This window comes from Sorghum bicolor, chromosome 10, assembly GCF_000003195.3.
Source record: "Sorghum bicolor cultivar BTx623 chromosome 10, Sorghum_bicolor_NCBIv3, whole genome shotgun sequence".
Classification (NCBI taxonomy): domain Eukaryota; kingdom Viridiplantae; phylum Streptophyta; class Magnoliopsida; order Poales; family Poaceae; genus Sorghum; species Sorghum bicolor.
This window is the reverse complement of record NC_012879.2, coordinates 58296655-58312090: the sequence shown is the minus strand read 5'-3', so window position 1 is coordinate 58312090 and position 15436 is coordinate 58296655. Positions and strand designations below refer to the sequence as shown.

Here is a 15436-nt window from a genome sequence, read left to right as displayed (position 1 = left end):
ATACAGACTGCAGAGAGGAAATAAAAAAATCGGAAATACTTTTCTTGCCCAGTTCACATGTTTGACGTTTTGCTTGGGTTGCTACAACTCTACGTGCAAAAGTCCAACTTCCCTGTACGAAGCCTTAGTTGTTATCCTTCTCCAGGTCGTCATCAAACTTTGGAAGTTGCACAGAATATTTTTTCTTTTTGGAGCTCAGGTTGGTATTGAATATTGCACCATGCTGAGATAATTTATTGCTGCATATATTCATGCATATCTTCTGAATCTTTTATGCGGCTCTTAAGTCTTAACTGTTAAGAAACGAAACCATGTTTTTTTCATCACCAACCTAATGTCAAATGAAACTTTCTGCTTCATTTATTGTATTGTTACTTATATTACTCCTCCTACATGTTTACATGTAAACCTTGATGAGCAATCGCTTGACCGTCGAAAACTGTAACCTACGACAGTTAAAATTCAGGGTATTTTCTTTTAACAAACAGACACTGCTCAATTTCTTTACATGTTCATAGCAGTGTTCTCTTGACAGTTGTTTCCGGATGCATTTTGCAGAAGTGGAAAAAGGCGAAAGCAACAGCCGATGAGGCGCCGAAGATTCGCGTTTCCAGTGGGCACTTCTGAAGGAAGTGGCAGGTGCATCGAAGAGCACTACACACTTATCTGATAATATAATATATATTTCTTCCAGCCTCATCTCGCATCGCACATATACAAATATATAATCGATAATAATCTTAGAAAGGCTATCATTAACGTCGTGGTCAATGTGTGCGCAGTCTGTGGCTGATTGAGCAGCAAGTGGATGGAGGAGGTCGTCAGGATAATGGCGCTGCCGGGGCCGGCCGGGGTGGGTGGCCACGGCTGTGCCCGGCCGGGCCGTTTACTTTTGGTGGTCCGTTGGAGCGTCGGGTGATGTATACGTCTGCGAAAGAAATGCGTCTCTGCTTTGCCTTGGCCCTACGGCATAGTATATCTGTCTAGAAAAGAATACAATTTTGTATTTGATATCAAACTTAAATTATCTTAAGTTTAACTAAATTTATTTATGAAAATTAGTATCAATATATATGAATTCAAGTAAGTATGCCACGAAAATATATTTCACAACGAATCTAATAATATTTATTTGTTATGATAATTATTTGTTTAATATAAATCTATCAAATTTGACCTAGCAGTGTTCTGGAAATACATCTTTTTGGTACAAAGTGAGTACGACTCTAAGAAGGTGGCCTATGCATCTATGGGCTACGTATGGATGGATCATGACAAAAATATTTGGGAGGTAACGTGGCACAGGACATGGTCAGATGGGCAAGCCAGGTCACCGTGAGATGTGCATAGACTTTTATTCTTTTTTTTTTCTTGTCAATCCAAAGTATTCTATCTATACTGTATGCCTAGAGTTTTAGGACGTGCTGGGGATTACAGGATTGCTAATCACTCCATGTGGCTTTGGCTGCCAACAGAATAATTCATGCGATGATCCTGACGGATCGGTCGATGATATGCTTGAGATTAAACATGATTTGCAGAAATGGTAGACCATTAAACCATGGTTAACGACTTATTGCAGAATGATAAACACAGAGATATTTTTGTTTGTGCATGCAAAACACATGTGCTACAGTACTAGACTGGCTCACAAAAAAGGGAAAAGGTGTACATAGTCTTATTCTTGATGCTACTTTTGTGTGTATTCATACTGCACCTACAGAGTTATGTATTATTCCACTTTTGTTCATGGCAGCGATGGTTTACGACTTGCAGGTAGTAGTTTTACAACGTTTGGCTACCACAGTCTGATTGTCTCTGTCGACGAATGAAGAAGAGCCTGTGTGAAAAAAAAATCACTTGCATTGTTCACTCTTCACTTATTACTGTCAGCATCGTGAAGTTCACATCATCACTTGTTGATGCACACAATGCAAATGCGTTGCAGGAAAGTCTGGTCAGAGGCGTACATGGTTTGCATACACGTTTGCTACTCGAGGAAGACCAACCGTATACATGTATATATGGAAATAATACAAGAGGACAAAGAAAAAAAATCGCCGGCGTGTAGACCGGGTCTTTGGAAGGGAACAGATCAGATGAGTATCTCGCGTTGCTTCCTGCCTTCACACTACGACACCGGACGAACGTGGACAGAAATAAAGCTTAATCAGGTGGGTTGCATCAAATGTTTGAATCTCTTGCTTGATTGGTGGAGCTCGTTGAATTTGAGCTAAGACCTAGCATGGATGGTATTAATTTCCGATTAATTACCCTTGAACTGTTCATAGTTGAATATTTGTGTTTTACCTGCGTGAGGCAATTATGCAAATGTATATTTCGTATATGTATGTGAAAGTGTTTTATTAAAAAAAAATATATACTCCCTTCATACACATAAAAAAAGTTGTTTTATATAAGGTTTGAGTAAAAAATTGAGAATATAAATTATAAATAACTAAGTTTGAAAATGTGAAAACTATATGAATAGATTTGTCTTTAAAAATACTTTTATAAAAATATACATATATCATTTTTCGATAAATATTTTTATAGAAATGAGAAGTCAAAATTAAGCTTTAGAGACCATGTTATTGTGCTAAATAATTTTTTTTATAGATATGGAGGGAGTATACGTATAGTGTATGACAAGCTTTAGCCAATTGGATGAAAGTTAAGGATTTAGGTGATGCATGGCGCTATGGGTGCGTCCAGACGCTGACGGCTAGCTGTTCTTGTCGTTGCCTTGGGAGTGACAATTATTTTAGTGACGTGTCCCTCTCGCGTTGCGTACGCTGGGAGCGTACAGGTAGAGAAGATGTACGAGACGACGGAGATGAGTTGACCTGACCACATGATCCATCGATTGTCCAGCCGCAGAGAGGTTTGGTTGGGAGGCCGCGACGGAATTGAATGAGTACATTGCTAGTCTCCTGGTTTGAGTTTATTTATCGGATTTATCAATTAAAAATGTTTTTTCTTCTTACAATAATTAACTAATAGTGTTTTCAACTATAATTTTTCAGACAAGTGAACAGACTCTGAGTTGGGTTGGGTTGGATTCGATCACACATCAGCAGCGTCTCTGTCCTAATGGACGGCTTTGCGTAAGCCCGGACGTTCGGGTTACCCGATTTTTTTAGGTCGGGTAATAAAAATTGTTACCTGATATTAATCTCGAGAAAATACTACCCGCAATTTCAGATACTCGATAATTCAAGTTCGGGTTCAGGTATTTTCGATTTACCCAAATTTTCAGAAAACAACACAAAATTTCAATAGCAATTTATATATAATTTTGGCAAAAATTTGTATAGAATTTCAATAGCATTTTGTAGAGAATAATATATTATGGTCACTTTTTCAAACAAAGAGAATTATATTCTAATAAGTTGATAGGTTCTAATGTTTAACTAACAACACATGATAAATATAAAGATATAGACAGATGTTTGGGTAATTCAGGTATCGGGAGATATTACCGAATTACCGAAACTAATTTCAGCTAATCAAAATTACTATCCAAATTTAAAATTTGGTACCTCAGATTCGAACAATTCGGGTCCGGTTTTGAGTAATTCGAGAGTAATTTGCCCAGACTTAGCTCTGCGCGTGCGTGCAAGCGTGCGTCGCAGCGCACTGGGTGGATTACCCAAAGACAAGGCGATGAGTGATATCCGCCGTATCATGCAAGCACCAAGAGTTGCCGGGTGAGTGGTTTGCCCACACCATACACTTGTTATTCGATGGAGATGGGTTATGATGCTTATCATTAGTGCAATTTCGACTTTTTGTAGGCACTAAACTTAAACAAACCACTTATAATCAGCATGGGAATACAGTCAAGATCTTTCATCATTCTTTGGCACTGAGCATATATAGGGCTTGTTAATTGTTTGCCACAGTGCGTGGAGAACCTCAAGTTGCCTAGCTAGTGCAGACATCACTAGTAGGCGTTGGATTTTCAAACATCTGGAGCTGGATGAGATGCTTGAACAGAGCTGCATAAGCCATGGCTCAAAGCACATTTGCTGATTTATTTTAAGAGAAAAATATTGTTGAACGGCTGACAGATTTGGCAGATAAACCTAAGCGAACAGCTGGCATTAGCAAACACGCTCATATTTTGCGCACAGAAAACTTTCATTTCCGTACACAACACACTTTTCTTGTGGCACTGAGCATAGCTTGTGATCAAGGGGGCTACGTTTTTGTTAGGTGGTATGTTCCCCTCATGATGTGAAGGTCTATGTATGCTAGGCCTTGTTTAGTTCCAAAATATTTTGCAAAATGGACACTGTAGCTTTTTCGTTTGTATTTGACAAATATTGTCCAATCATGGACTAACTAGGCTCAAAAGATTTGTCTCGTCAATTACGACCAAACTGTGCAATTAGTTTTTATTTTTTTCTATATTTAGTACTTCATGCATGTGTCTAAAGATTCGATGTGACGGGGAATCTGAAAAAATTTTGCAAAACTTTTTGGAACCAAACATGCCCTACTGTTTATATCACGGAAACCATTTGGTCAACTGATTGTACTTCCGGCAGAAGCTTGCATTGACACGGTTCATGCACCACGCGAAAACATGTGCCGTGCGGTCTCGCTAGTTTAATTTCACATGCCCAAGTCTCCATCGTGTGTGTAAAGTCAGAAACGTGCTCGGTCGTCCCCGTCGTCATATGCTTGCATTGTCAACATCTTGGGCAAGAACGGTTTCTTTGTTTTTTTTCCCGGTTGGCACTTAGCTTGCTTGGCATTAGGTGAGGTGGTTTTGACAAGGGCTTAATTGATTACTACTCCGTACTGATCCAGTAATTTAACCGATCACTTTCCCTTGACTTTGCACCGTGTTAAATTTCCTGCAATGTAATTAGCTTACGTTTTTTTCCTTCCTTCACACGAATCAGTGAGCTTGGAGTAAGATTTTTCTTAATAGAGAAAAGTGTCCTAGATTTTATTTGACCAGTTGATTCACATCGGCTAATTAAGGCAGCATCAACTTCTCCGATGATATGCCAATTGCCAGATCGTGTCATGTAGTATCGCTTTACCTGCACAAATCTGCATCTGCATAACGTTTAGATGATAGCAATTCATTCTTTCAAGCTGAGTCGTTATCTTTTTCGCTCTCGATCTTTGTAAGGCTAGTCTCAAGCGTCATTTGGTTTTGGTAAGCCTAAGCTTACTACGGTTCTATGTTGTATCTTTCTTTTCCTCTTAATAAAAAATGTGCTTAGGCACGATCACAAAAAATTAGGCTACTATTAGTTAGGGGGGACAAGTAGTCCAGTCAAAAACTGAAAGCCTTGTAAAAAAATCCACATGCTGCTTAGTAATGAATACAATGACAGGTGAAATATGAAATGAAAAATGAAAAATATGCTTAGGCACGATCTCATTACTTGGCCAAACCCGTCTAATAACCGATAATAGATTTTTTTTGAACGAGATAACCGATAATAGATTCCCCAAATAACTCTTTTGTGATGTGATCTGACTGCTCCTTTGTCCCTCCCACACAGTAGCTGATGGATTCATACAAGCTAGCTCTAGTTACTTCACCAGCTAATATATCAGCTACCAGACAGCTTATTAGATGCTAATGGACATACCTGCCCCTGCCCTTCCAAACCCATGGTTTCCGGTTGAAATCGTCCGGAGGTCTACCGTACCTGCCTCACTGGGCACGTCACGAAGCAGCTGACCTCCATTTGCTGATTCCATCTCCTACTAACTCCTTGACACTGTTGCCTCGTTGCTACCTCAGCACTCGTCAGGCGTCGGTAACCTGTTCTTCGTTCAGACTCTATTGCAATAGTTCTTTTCTTTTGGAAAAAAAATGTATTGCAATAGTTTTTGCCATTGATCCTGATTCCTGAGCCTTTTAATTCAATGTCCTCCAACGTCAACATCATGCATGCATGGCGAGTCAGACTCAGACGGTCAGACAGCCGGCCGGCCATATCAGAGATGTGCAGGCGTATCCTTGCAATATCCAGGACCGGTTCTTCTGGGTCCCTGCTTCTTGTCCTTGTCCAAGGTGAAGGTTCAGGTTCAGGTTTAGAAAGATGGAGATACAGTGCTTACTGCAAGATTTCTCCTTGCAGACTGTCTTTTTTCCAACGAACACGAAGGGGATTGACATGCCTTCTTGTTCTTGACAAGTTCGTTGGGTTGCCGGCGGATCAAGCTGACGACCATGATCGGTCAATATAAGGGGCTCCATGTAGGTGTGTTGATTTTGTGAGAACAGAACACCCGGCCATGTCTTTTCTGGAATGAAAAAGGTGAGACTTGATGGCTACTTGTATTGTCACATGGAGAAATGGCTCAAAAAAATCAGCATTGGATGGTGATTTGGATTTTGGAGGGCCGTCCGGAAGGATTTGGTGGAGTGTTCGAGGAAATACCTGACAAAGCAGTTGACGTCTTTGACGAATGACGAGTGTGGATTTTTCTTGTTCTTTTTCTGTGTCCTCGATGTAAGTTCACCAACCAAAATTCAGGGAACAAAATGAAGGCCTGAAAAAAAAAACTCGTAATCCTATGCTTTGTTCGGATCAGCTTGCTGTTTTAGCTGCGGCGGCTATTTCTCAAGTGCCAGCCACTGCAGCTGCTTCAACCAACGAGTGGAAAGGGAACACAGCTTGGTTCGAGGGAGAGGGCTTAACAGACCGGCCCACTAAGAATTCACTTGAAGGCATGTGACATCATCTTCAGGCCCAATCTTAAGGTGGCCTACAGAAAGTTCTGTTGACGTTCAGATCTGGCCCGGTTGCCAAATTGAAGCTTCCGGTATGAATCTTCTTAATAGGAATCATGCACCAAAAATATCCATGGAAGAATCCTGCAAAAAGGTCTTCAGACTGTTCTTGGCACTGCTGCAAATGAAAGGGAGGTTTTCTTGACTAATAATTGTCTAGGATTCAAATTAGGTGACATCAGAGTCGGGCAAGGCTAAAGTAAAGAGAGCACAGACCAAGGACAAGGCATCAAAACTTCCTACATCAACAGCACCAACCACGCCAACCCCCCCCCCCCCTTTTTTTTCTGCCATGAACTCTAGATGTTGCTGTGCTCTGTGTGTGTGGGTATATATATGTATGTATGTGCATCAACAACATCATGTTGTTGGTGGTGGCCTGTGCACTGTAATCATCAAAACCTACGAGCCGTTTTGGGCTAAAATAAAATTATTTTACAGGTGGGGATCGTCTCCTCCCCCCCTTTGATTCTCAAAAAAAAATGTCCAGTTGATTCCATGGGTTAACAAATACAGAAAAGAGAATTCAGAAGTTAATAGGATTGAGAGGGAGAAAGTAGAGGCGAGGAAGAGGAAGGGTCTACGGGTCTACCTGTGAAATATTTTTGCAAAAGCTTATACTTGCCAAAGAAAGGTCGCTTCTTCTCCATCCCTCGTGATAAACTTGGCATTGGAACTGGTGCCTGTAACTCCTGTGATGATGGAAACCAAGTTGGTCATGAAAACAAGATATTTTCAAGGGCCAGTTTTTTTTTTAAAGATCCGATCAAGTTGGCATGCATTGATAAGAAGGGAGCAGTTTTACATCTGTGCGCGCAATGCGCACTGGATCCTCCTCAGCAGGCTGCTGAGAAGGGGATTACTCGCTAAATAGTAAAATCTCTAAGGATTTACAGGCTTTTGCCCCTGCTAGCTTCCACATTTTGTGTTCATCCACCACCACCATCTGTAGCAAGGCGTCATCCCTAGTCGATGTCACGCCCACCAGCCACATCTCTATGTTGTTATCCACTTCCAAGATTACTAGTTTAGATGAGTCTTGTTTCTTGCTCCATCTTGCCACTTGCTGATGCTGAAGGTCCCCCTGGCTGATGCTGCCATGTCGATCAGGCCTCTGTCCCACGCCTCCAGAATGCCACCCCTTGTGTCCAAACTCGTTACCTCGGGCAGCAGGCAATCAGCAAGGTGGACTGGAAACAAACAACAGTACACCATCGGCCTTGAGCCAGTCTAAACTCCAGAAGCAGACAACAACTAAACCTGACGCTATAGGGCCAATCACAGCAAACACTAGAGAGGGGTACATTGTTTCAGGAGATGTGCATCTTCTCTGCATTTGATTGAAGACAAAACTGGCCAATCACAGCAAACACTATAGGGCCAAAAATTGCTCTTTTTCAGTACTGATGATTACAACTCATTATACATACACAGATGTAACTGACATTAGTACCCTAATAATAGTCATCAAAGAACTAGACCAGACCCTAAATCATCTGAAGAGAGGGAAGCAACGAACGCCTGACGCCTGATGAGGTCCTACATGCTGCTGGGCCTGATCTCCTTCGTACGACGGGATGCATCTTCCGTTGCTTTTGCTCAAACATCTTGGCTGCGTCCTTGTCATTGATCTTCTTAATGATGTGTTGACGCTTGATCTTCTCGGCTTCTTCGTAACCCTCACGCAACTTGCGCTTTGTAGCCTCCATCTTCTTGCTCTCGTCGACGGCTGGCTTCTTGGTCTCACTCGTGTTAGGTATCGACACAGTAGCTGTGGTCGGCAGCATCTTCGCTGGAGGAACATACACCTTCTTTTTGTCTGCCTCCGCGACGGGGACGGCAGGAACCATCTTCGCCGGCGGTATGTGTAGCTTCTTCTTGCCTGACTCGGCGGTGGGAAGCATCTTCGCAGGCTGTACGTGCAACTTCTCCTTGTGTCCACGCGCATTGCCATCAGCGATCACTGCAGAGGTGCTCCGGCGTGGGATCCGATCATCAGCAGAGAGCTTGCCGAGCTCCTCCTTGACCGCTGTAGTTGTGGCGACGTTGCCGGCCGTCCACCCACGCACGACGTCGCCCGCGAGCCTGCGGATCCGGGGCGAGCCGTGCTTCTCGAGGGCGCCGACGGTCCTTGCGAGATCAGTGGACGCCAGCAAGCCGTGCGGGACGGGCGCCACCCGGAGAGTCTCGAGCGCTTCCGCCATGGCCTCGTCGAGCGCGCCGCAGAGCTGCTCGGCCACGCCGTCGTCCGTCGCGGCGCGGAGCAGCTGGAGGATCCGGACCCTCACGTCCTTGAACGCGGCGCGCGGGTGGCCGCCTGCCTCCTCGATCGCGTCGTCGATAGCGCCGAAGGCGCCGTAGAACGGCCTCCACCTTCGCAGGGGACATCCGCTCTGCTCGTTGGCCATGGTGACGGCGGATGCGGGCAAGCTGGCGTGTAGGATCGGCCGGCGGATGCGGGCAAGCCGGCGGATGAGAGCTGTGACGAGCGGATGCGGATGGAATTGGCAAATTGGTGTGTCTTTTATTTTATAGTAGAACGAGCGGATTGATTCCGACTCGAGTTCGTGTGCATTGAAGCGTGAGAACGACGCGTTTCCGCGAGCAGATCGAATTGGAGCAATCCGACACCGACTCGAGCTCGGCGGCTCTGCGCGCGCTTCCAGAACTTGTAGAAATTGCTTTACCACCATGGGAACCGCTTGGATCCTACCGTTGCCAATGTGCGCCGCCGCTAGCCATGGCCGCCGCCCACGCGCTTTCACGAGAGAAGCTCGGCGCGGGTATATTCCTGCTGTACTGACGCAAGCGCCCCCCACTAAGGTACGCCCATGCTGCTCCCCGACCCTTCGTACCTTCCCACATGGCCGCAGTTCGCCGGAAAACCGTGCGCGCCGCCGTGAACGCCTACCGCTGCGCCGCCGCATATGGCTGGTCGGCCACGTGCAGCGCTCCGTCCGACCTCCTGAACCCTAGGGTGCACGAAATAGCAGGGAGTCTCGCTGTCCCACTCCTACCGCCGGTGAGGCCATGCCCGGCCAAATCGATGACACCCTTGTGCGGCGTGCTCTGTTTCTGTGCGTGAAGAGGAAGGTGGAGTGGGAAGATGAATACAAGGAAGAGGAGGGTTCTAGATAAGAAAGTGAAATACTGGAAGAACGAAGGAAAGGGGTTGCAGTAAATTTAAAAAATAAATAAATTGGTGTCCCAATGCAAAAACCTTTTAGTTTCTTTTTTCTGAAAATGACCAGATCGGCTGAAAAAAGTTATATTCTTTTCTAAGAGAATTTTTTTAAGACATTCTTTTCTTTTTTTTCCGCGAAAAATACATTCTTGTCTTCACTAAAGCTAGAGTAATAAAATATAATAAAAATAGCATGTCACACTCTAGTAAAAACTTCACGCCTAGAAAAGTTCAATGTAAGTGCAACAAATAACGAAGTAAAAGTTGCACCTGAGGAACAAATGCCCCCGGCATAAAAAACAGCAAGTGTCGATTTTCATTCCACGTCTCTTCAGCACGTTCTTTACCGCCAGAGTGTTATGACTTAAACGCCGCAAGAAATGTTTAGGGCTTGTTTGACACAGCTCAACTTCACTAGTAAAGCTGTTTTTTTACAAAATAACTTCATGAGTGACTTTCTAGATGAAGTTGAGCTGTTTTGGAGAAAGTGTTTGGCAAAATAGCTTCACCAACTACTTCATGCATAATTGAGAGAGAGAAATGAGAGAGAAGCTGCAATAAGCTCTCAACTTATGTCTTTGTGAGAGGAGGGGGAAAACAGCTTCACCCATGAAGCTGTTTTGGAAATAAGTGTTTGGCAAAAAAAACAGCTCACAACAGCTCATGAAGCTCTACCAAACAGGCCCTTAATCTTCGGTGGACAGTCCAGCTTCCACAATATCTGTCAGAAGTTCGTCTTCCCCCAGCTACTCTCTGCACCACCCGGTCAATTTCCATCATAATGCCAAGGATTGGTCCAAATGTCGACCTGTTGCCCATTGCCAATTCTCCAGATTGCCCCATCTTAAAGAGAGCATGAAGGGAACTGATCCTGGAAGAGATTCGATGCCGCCTAGCTAAAGCCAAGTCTGCCAAGGAGATGATGGAAATGATTATGAAGATGGACGCAAAAATGCAGATGGCTGTAATTCTGCTTCTCTGGCTATGGTGAGATGAACGCAATAAATTGAGAGAAGAGGGAAGAAGGAAGGAGGAGGACTGCTTGTGAAATAGCGTGTGTTACTGTTGCTCTGACGGACAGGTTTCAGACAAAACCAAAGCCATGTCTGTTGTCGGATTTCCATCAGGCTCAATGCTGTAAGAGGCCGCAGCGGGCACAGCTCAAGGTCAATTCAGATGGTGCCTTTGATCCAAATACAAGATCCGGTGGCTGGGGTTTTACCATCCGTGATGAACAAGGACTGATGATCCTGGCAGGGTCTGGAACTGCTCGGTTGCTTGGCGGCAGTCAAATCTTCGGCTCACTTGGGGCTGCACAGAATTATTTTGGAGACAGATGCTTCTTTAGTTAAGATAGCTCTGGAGGGTTATGAGTATAGACTATCGGCCTTGGATGGCATCGTTAATTCGTTACTGAACTTAGGCTCCTTGTGATGTCGGAGTTTGTAGATGCTGAGTTCAAATATGTCCTAGATCATGTAATAAAGTAGCTGATGCCCTTACGGCGTTTGGTTGTCAATACCAGTACCTCGTTTTGTCGAGGTTTTTTTTTTTGTGGCCAGTGAAATTGGCTGAATCCAATGAGTAATGAAAACCCTGATTCAAATAATAATAATAATAATAATAGCGAAGTAAAAGTTTGAGATGAGGAATTTGCTACGGACAAACAAACAACGAAGGTCAGTTTGGCCGGTACCCATCGTCTGCCGTTCATCCACACCTCCCGCGCCATCTCGCACGAGAGAATCCATCCAGCCGGCTTCTCCTATCTGACTATATCTCTATCGCATCGCGGTGCGGGAACACGATGCTCAATGATAACAACAATGTTCCATTCCATGTCGACACAAAGCAACCAGAGATTCTGGTTCTCCGTTCCAGACCTTATCGAGACCTCCTCAATGGCGTTGGAGATCTTTAACGCTGGCTCCAACTCTTTTAAAGGCCGCAGTGTGCTTGCTTGCCAACCATAGCCAACGAGCAGGGCTCATCCACGGATCGACGACAACCAGCCCATCACACCCCGCAAGCTAAGCTAAGCGCGCAGCAATGGCGGCGGCGCCGGGGCGGCCGCTGACGGTGGACTTCGAGGCGTTGAGCTACATCAGCAGCCTGGTGGAGGCGTTCCAGGCGTTCGATTCCGACAGCGACGGGCTGGTGACGGCGCCGGAGCTGCGGGGCCTGCTGGCGTCGCTGGGGCTGGACAAGTCGGAGGCCGAGGCACGCGACATGCTGGCGCGCGCCGACGCCGACCGCGACGGCAAGCTCAGCGTCGAGGAGCTGCTGGACGTGATGAACGCCGGGGAGCTCGGGCTGGGCGCGCTCGGGGAGATGCTGCAGTCGGCGCTGCCCCAGCTCGAGGCCGCCGGGGCCGCGCTCGTCGGCGCGGATGAGCTCGCCAGGGTGCTTGGCACTCTGGGCGACGCCAGCCGCGAGGACTGCGCGGCTATTGTTGAGTGCCTGGACGGCGACGGCGACGGCGCCATCGCCATCGAGGAGTTCAGGCTCATGGCTGATCTGCTCTAGGACTGTGCACATACGCGTGGAACACCATGTCAAAAAGATTGAAGTGGGGTTAGTTGTTCATCTATCTACCGGGATCGACAATAATCAAACAGGAGCTATGCGGTGTGTGTGTCGATGCTGTCAGAGTTATAATGAACTATATATGTGTGAACCTAACTGGTTGGACTTGTGGTGTCTATCGAAATTTAAATGCTCAAATTCTCGATTCGACGCAGATGCTTTGTATTGACGTTTGAAAAGAAGAACTAAATGAACTATGCATGCAAAAATGGGAGAGGGATTGTGTTATTAATTTCTTTGAAAAAAACAACTTAAAAATGAACTACGTATGAGAAAAAAAAATGGGAAGAGAAACTGTGTAATTATTTGAATTAGAGGAGATCTATGGATACCCGTTGGAGCTCCATCCTCCTTAGACTTTGTTTGCCTACACTCATAGTTATATGATCATGTCTACCTCAATTCATGTGTACTTTTGTGTGCCTACATAGAAATGACAACACGTATAAATCTACGAGTGTTTTACTTGTTTGTCATTATGAAAGATGCCCTATATCTATAGGCCACTAAAAAGGTCAAACGCATCTTGATGTCATGACACCTTACTTTTTTGTCTTTCATGCCATTCCGTCCACCTTTTCGCCTAGTTTTTTGCCGTTTGTCAGCTCTGACACGTAGGTAAAATGCTCTGCCTCCCCCTCCCCCCAACCAAAAAAAAAACTCCCTTTCCAAAAAATCAAACAATCCCAAAATTAACTAAGTTTGTAGAAAATGGTATCACCATCTCTATCTTTAAATATGTTTATTATGAAAAATATCTCATGATTAATCTAATATACTTATTACACATCATAAATATTAATGTTTATTTAGTTAAACTTAAGATTATTTGATAAATAGAGTAGTACGTATTGTATATTAATTAAATAAATAGATTGGACCAACTCTTTCCTATTAACAATAGTGGTTTCAAAAGGAAGTCTCAAAATGCATAGTTAAAACTAGAAAGTAAGAAATTTAAAAAACAATGGTAAAATTTTCTTTTCCACAGTAAATTTGAGATTGAAATAACTACGTAATGCTCTGTGGGCGTTCTTTACTCAGCCACTGTTGCAAGCAGGCCTCGGTGCAGTCACGGCCCATGGCCCTCCGAATCAGCAGTAGGCGGCCATGCATATTTCGAGGGCTCGCCGCATCTCTAACAGAGTCAACCCCGTGCTGCAACTGTTGTAAAAAAAAAAAAAAACCCAGTGCTGCAACCAAATGTGTGGCTCTTTTGTGTGCGCTTTTCGATCCGTCCGTGCGACCAATGTGAACAGGAGTACCGGACGGAGCCGCGCCGGCGCGCGGCATACATACAGATACAGCGTCGTCCTTGACTCTCCGGCCGCCGTCTTTTCCTCCGGCGAGATCGATGCCTCCCGCACGTGCCGGCCGTACTCGGCGCATCTACGCAGCGGTCCGCTGGTGCGTGCGTGTGATCGGCGCCAGCAGCTGAACTGGAGGTGATCGGCCAGCCGGTCACGTCTGCGTCTGCGCGTGGCCACATCACATGCATGCATGTTCCCCGTGCGCGCGCGCGCGCAGCGTGGACGTGGAGGCCGCCCGCGATCGAGACCGAGACCGGGCGTGTGCGTGCAGGCCAGCACGATCCCGCACAACCGATATGCACCACTTGCTGTCGCGTCGCGGTCACGGCCGCCGGGAATTGAAGCGACGTACGGTGCGCCAACCAGCAGAGCCCCGGAGCCATAGACACAGACACGCGCCCGGAGTGGAAATGTGCCTGAAACGAACCAGGCAGCGCCTGCTGACGCACAAAGGCGAAGCTGGTGTTGCCTGAATGGCCCAGACGCACGAGAAATGCGTGCGGACTGGGTCGGCAGTTGGGACTAGCAGATTGGTAGGAGGAAAAGATGCCCGCCGCGCCAACCTCGCCACGGGGATTATATATACGTACTCTATGTATTCTAGCTGCTGGCCACCCTGTAACAACGCAGTGTAATTCCCTTCTCTCGTGCACGGTTAACAGCAAAGATTGTTACTTTTTAAACCTAGTTAATTTATAATTAAATAATGTTTATTAAATACAAACAAAAACGTTACAATTATCTAAATTTTTTTAGACAACAACTAAACAAGGCCCCACCCAGCCAACTCATGGTCATGGAACACCGGCCGGATCTCTATCGTCCTTCCACAGGAGATGCGCTCTCGACTCGACGTGATGACGGCCAAGACAGAGACATATCAGACAAGTACGCAACGGCTGCCGTTTACAGCTCCAGTGCTGACCAAATAAGGGCATGCTTGGTCCTCGCCTTGTTCACTTAAGTTTATTAGTTAATTTTGTCAGTCATTCAGATATGTTTTTTTCTAATAAAAAATCACATAACAATATTTTCTATCATGGCTTATCACCCAAACAAACAACGCGGTATCATATCAAATATTTAAACATATGCATGAAGTATTAAATACAGACTAGTTATAAAACTAAAAATATAACTAGAGAATAGTTTGCAAGATGACATTAATTGTTAAATAAAATAAAAATATTACAATACCTATTAAATTTTAACATCTCCAATCAAACAACCTTTAGGCCTTGTTTAGTTCCAAAATATTTTGCAAAATGGACACTGTAGTTTTTTCGTTTGTATTTGACAAATATTGTCTAATCATGAACTAACTAGGCTTAAAAGATTTGTCTCATCAATTCCGACCAAACTGTGCAATTAGTTTTTATTTTTGTCTATATTTAGTACTTTATACATGTGTCTAAAGATTCGATGTGACGGGAAATCTGAAAAATTTTGCAAAATTTTTTGGCAACTAAACAAGGCCTTAATCAAACCGTGGTTGGGGACGCCTTTAGTTCCTTCCATTCTGCCGCATGGTGAATGTGTTCCTTGTGGCCTTGTGTTGGGTGATGGATCGCGACGTCTGGAACCGAC

General features: G+C 44.8%; 2 protein-coding genes and 1 pseudogene across 2 annotated transcripts; 2 read left to right on the top strand and 1 right to left on the bottom strand.

The window, feature by feature from the left end:
- LOC110431196 lies at positions 27–6714 on the top strand (annotated as a pseudogene).
- Positions 8076–9885, bottom strand: LOC8065115. The gene has a single exon (XM_021450373.1). The coding sequence runs from the start codon at positions 9694–9696 to the stop codon at positions 8257–8259; it is 1440 nt and encodes a 479-aa protein (XP_021306048.1). The 5' UTR covers positions 9697–9885; the 3' UTR covers positions 8076–8256.
- LOC8065114 (probable calcium-binding protein CML29) lies at positions 11894–12748 on the top strand. The gene has a single exon (XM_002438872.2). It carries the CDS (start codon positions 12003–12005, stop codon positions 12477–12479), a length of 477 nt encoding a protein of 158 aa, XP_002438917.1. The 5' UTR covers positions 11894–12002; the 3' UTR covers positions 12480–12748.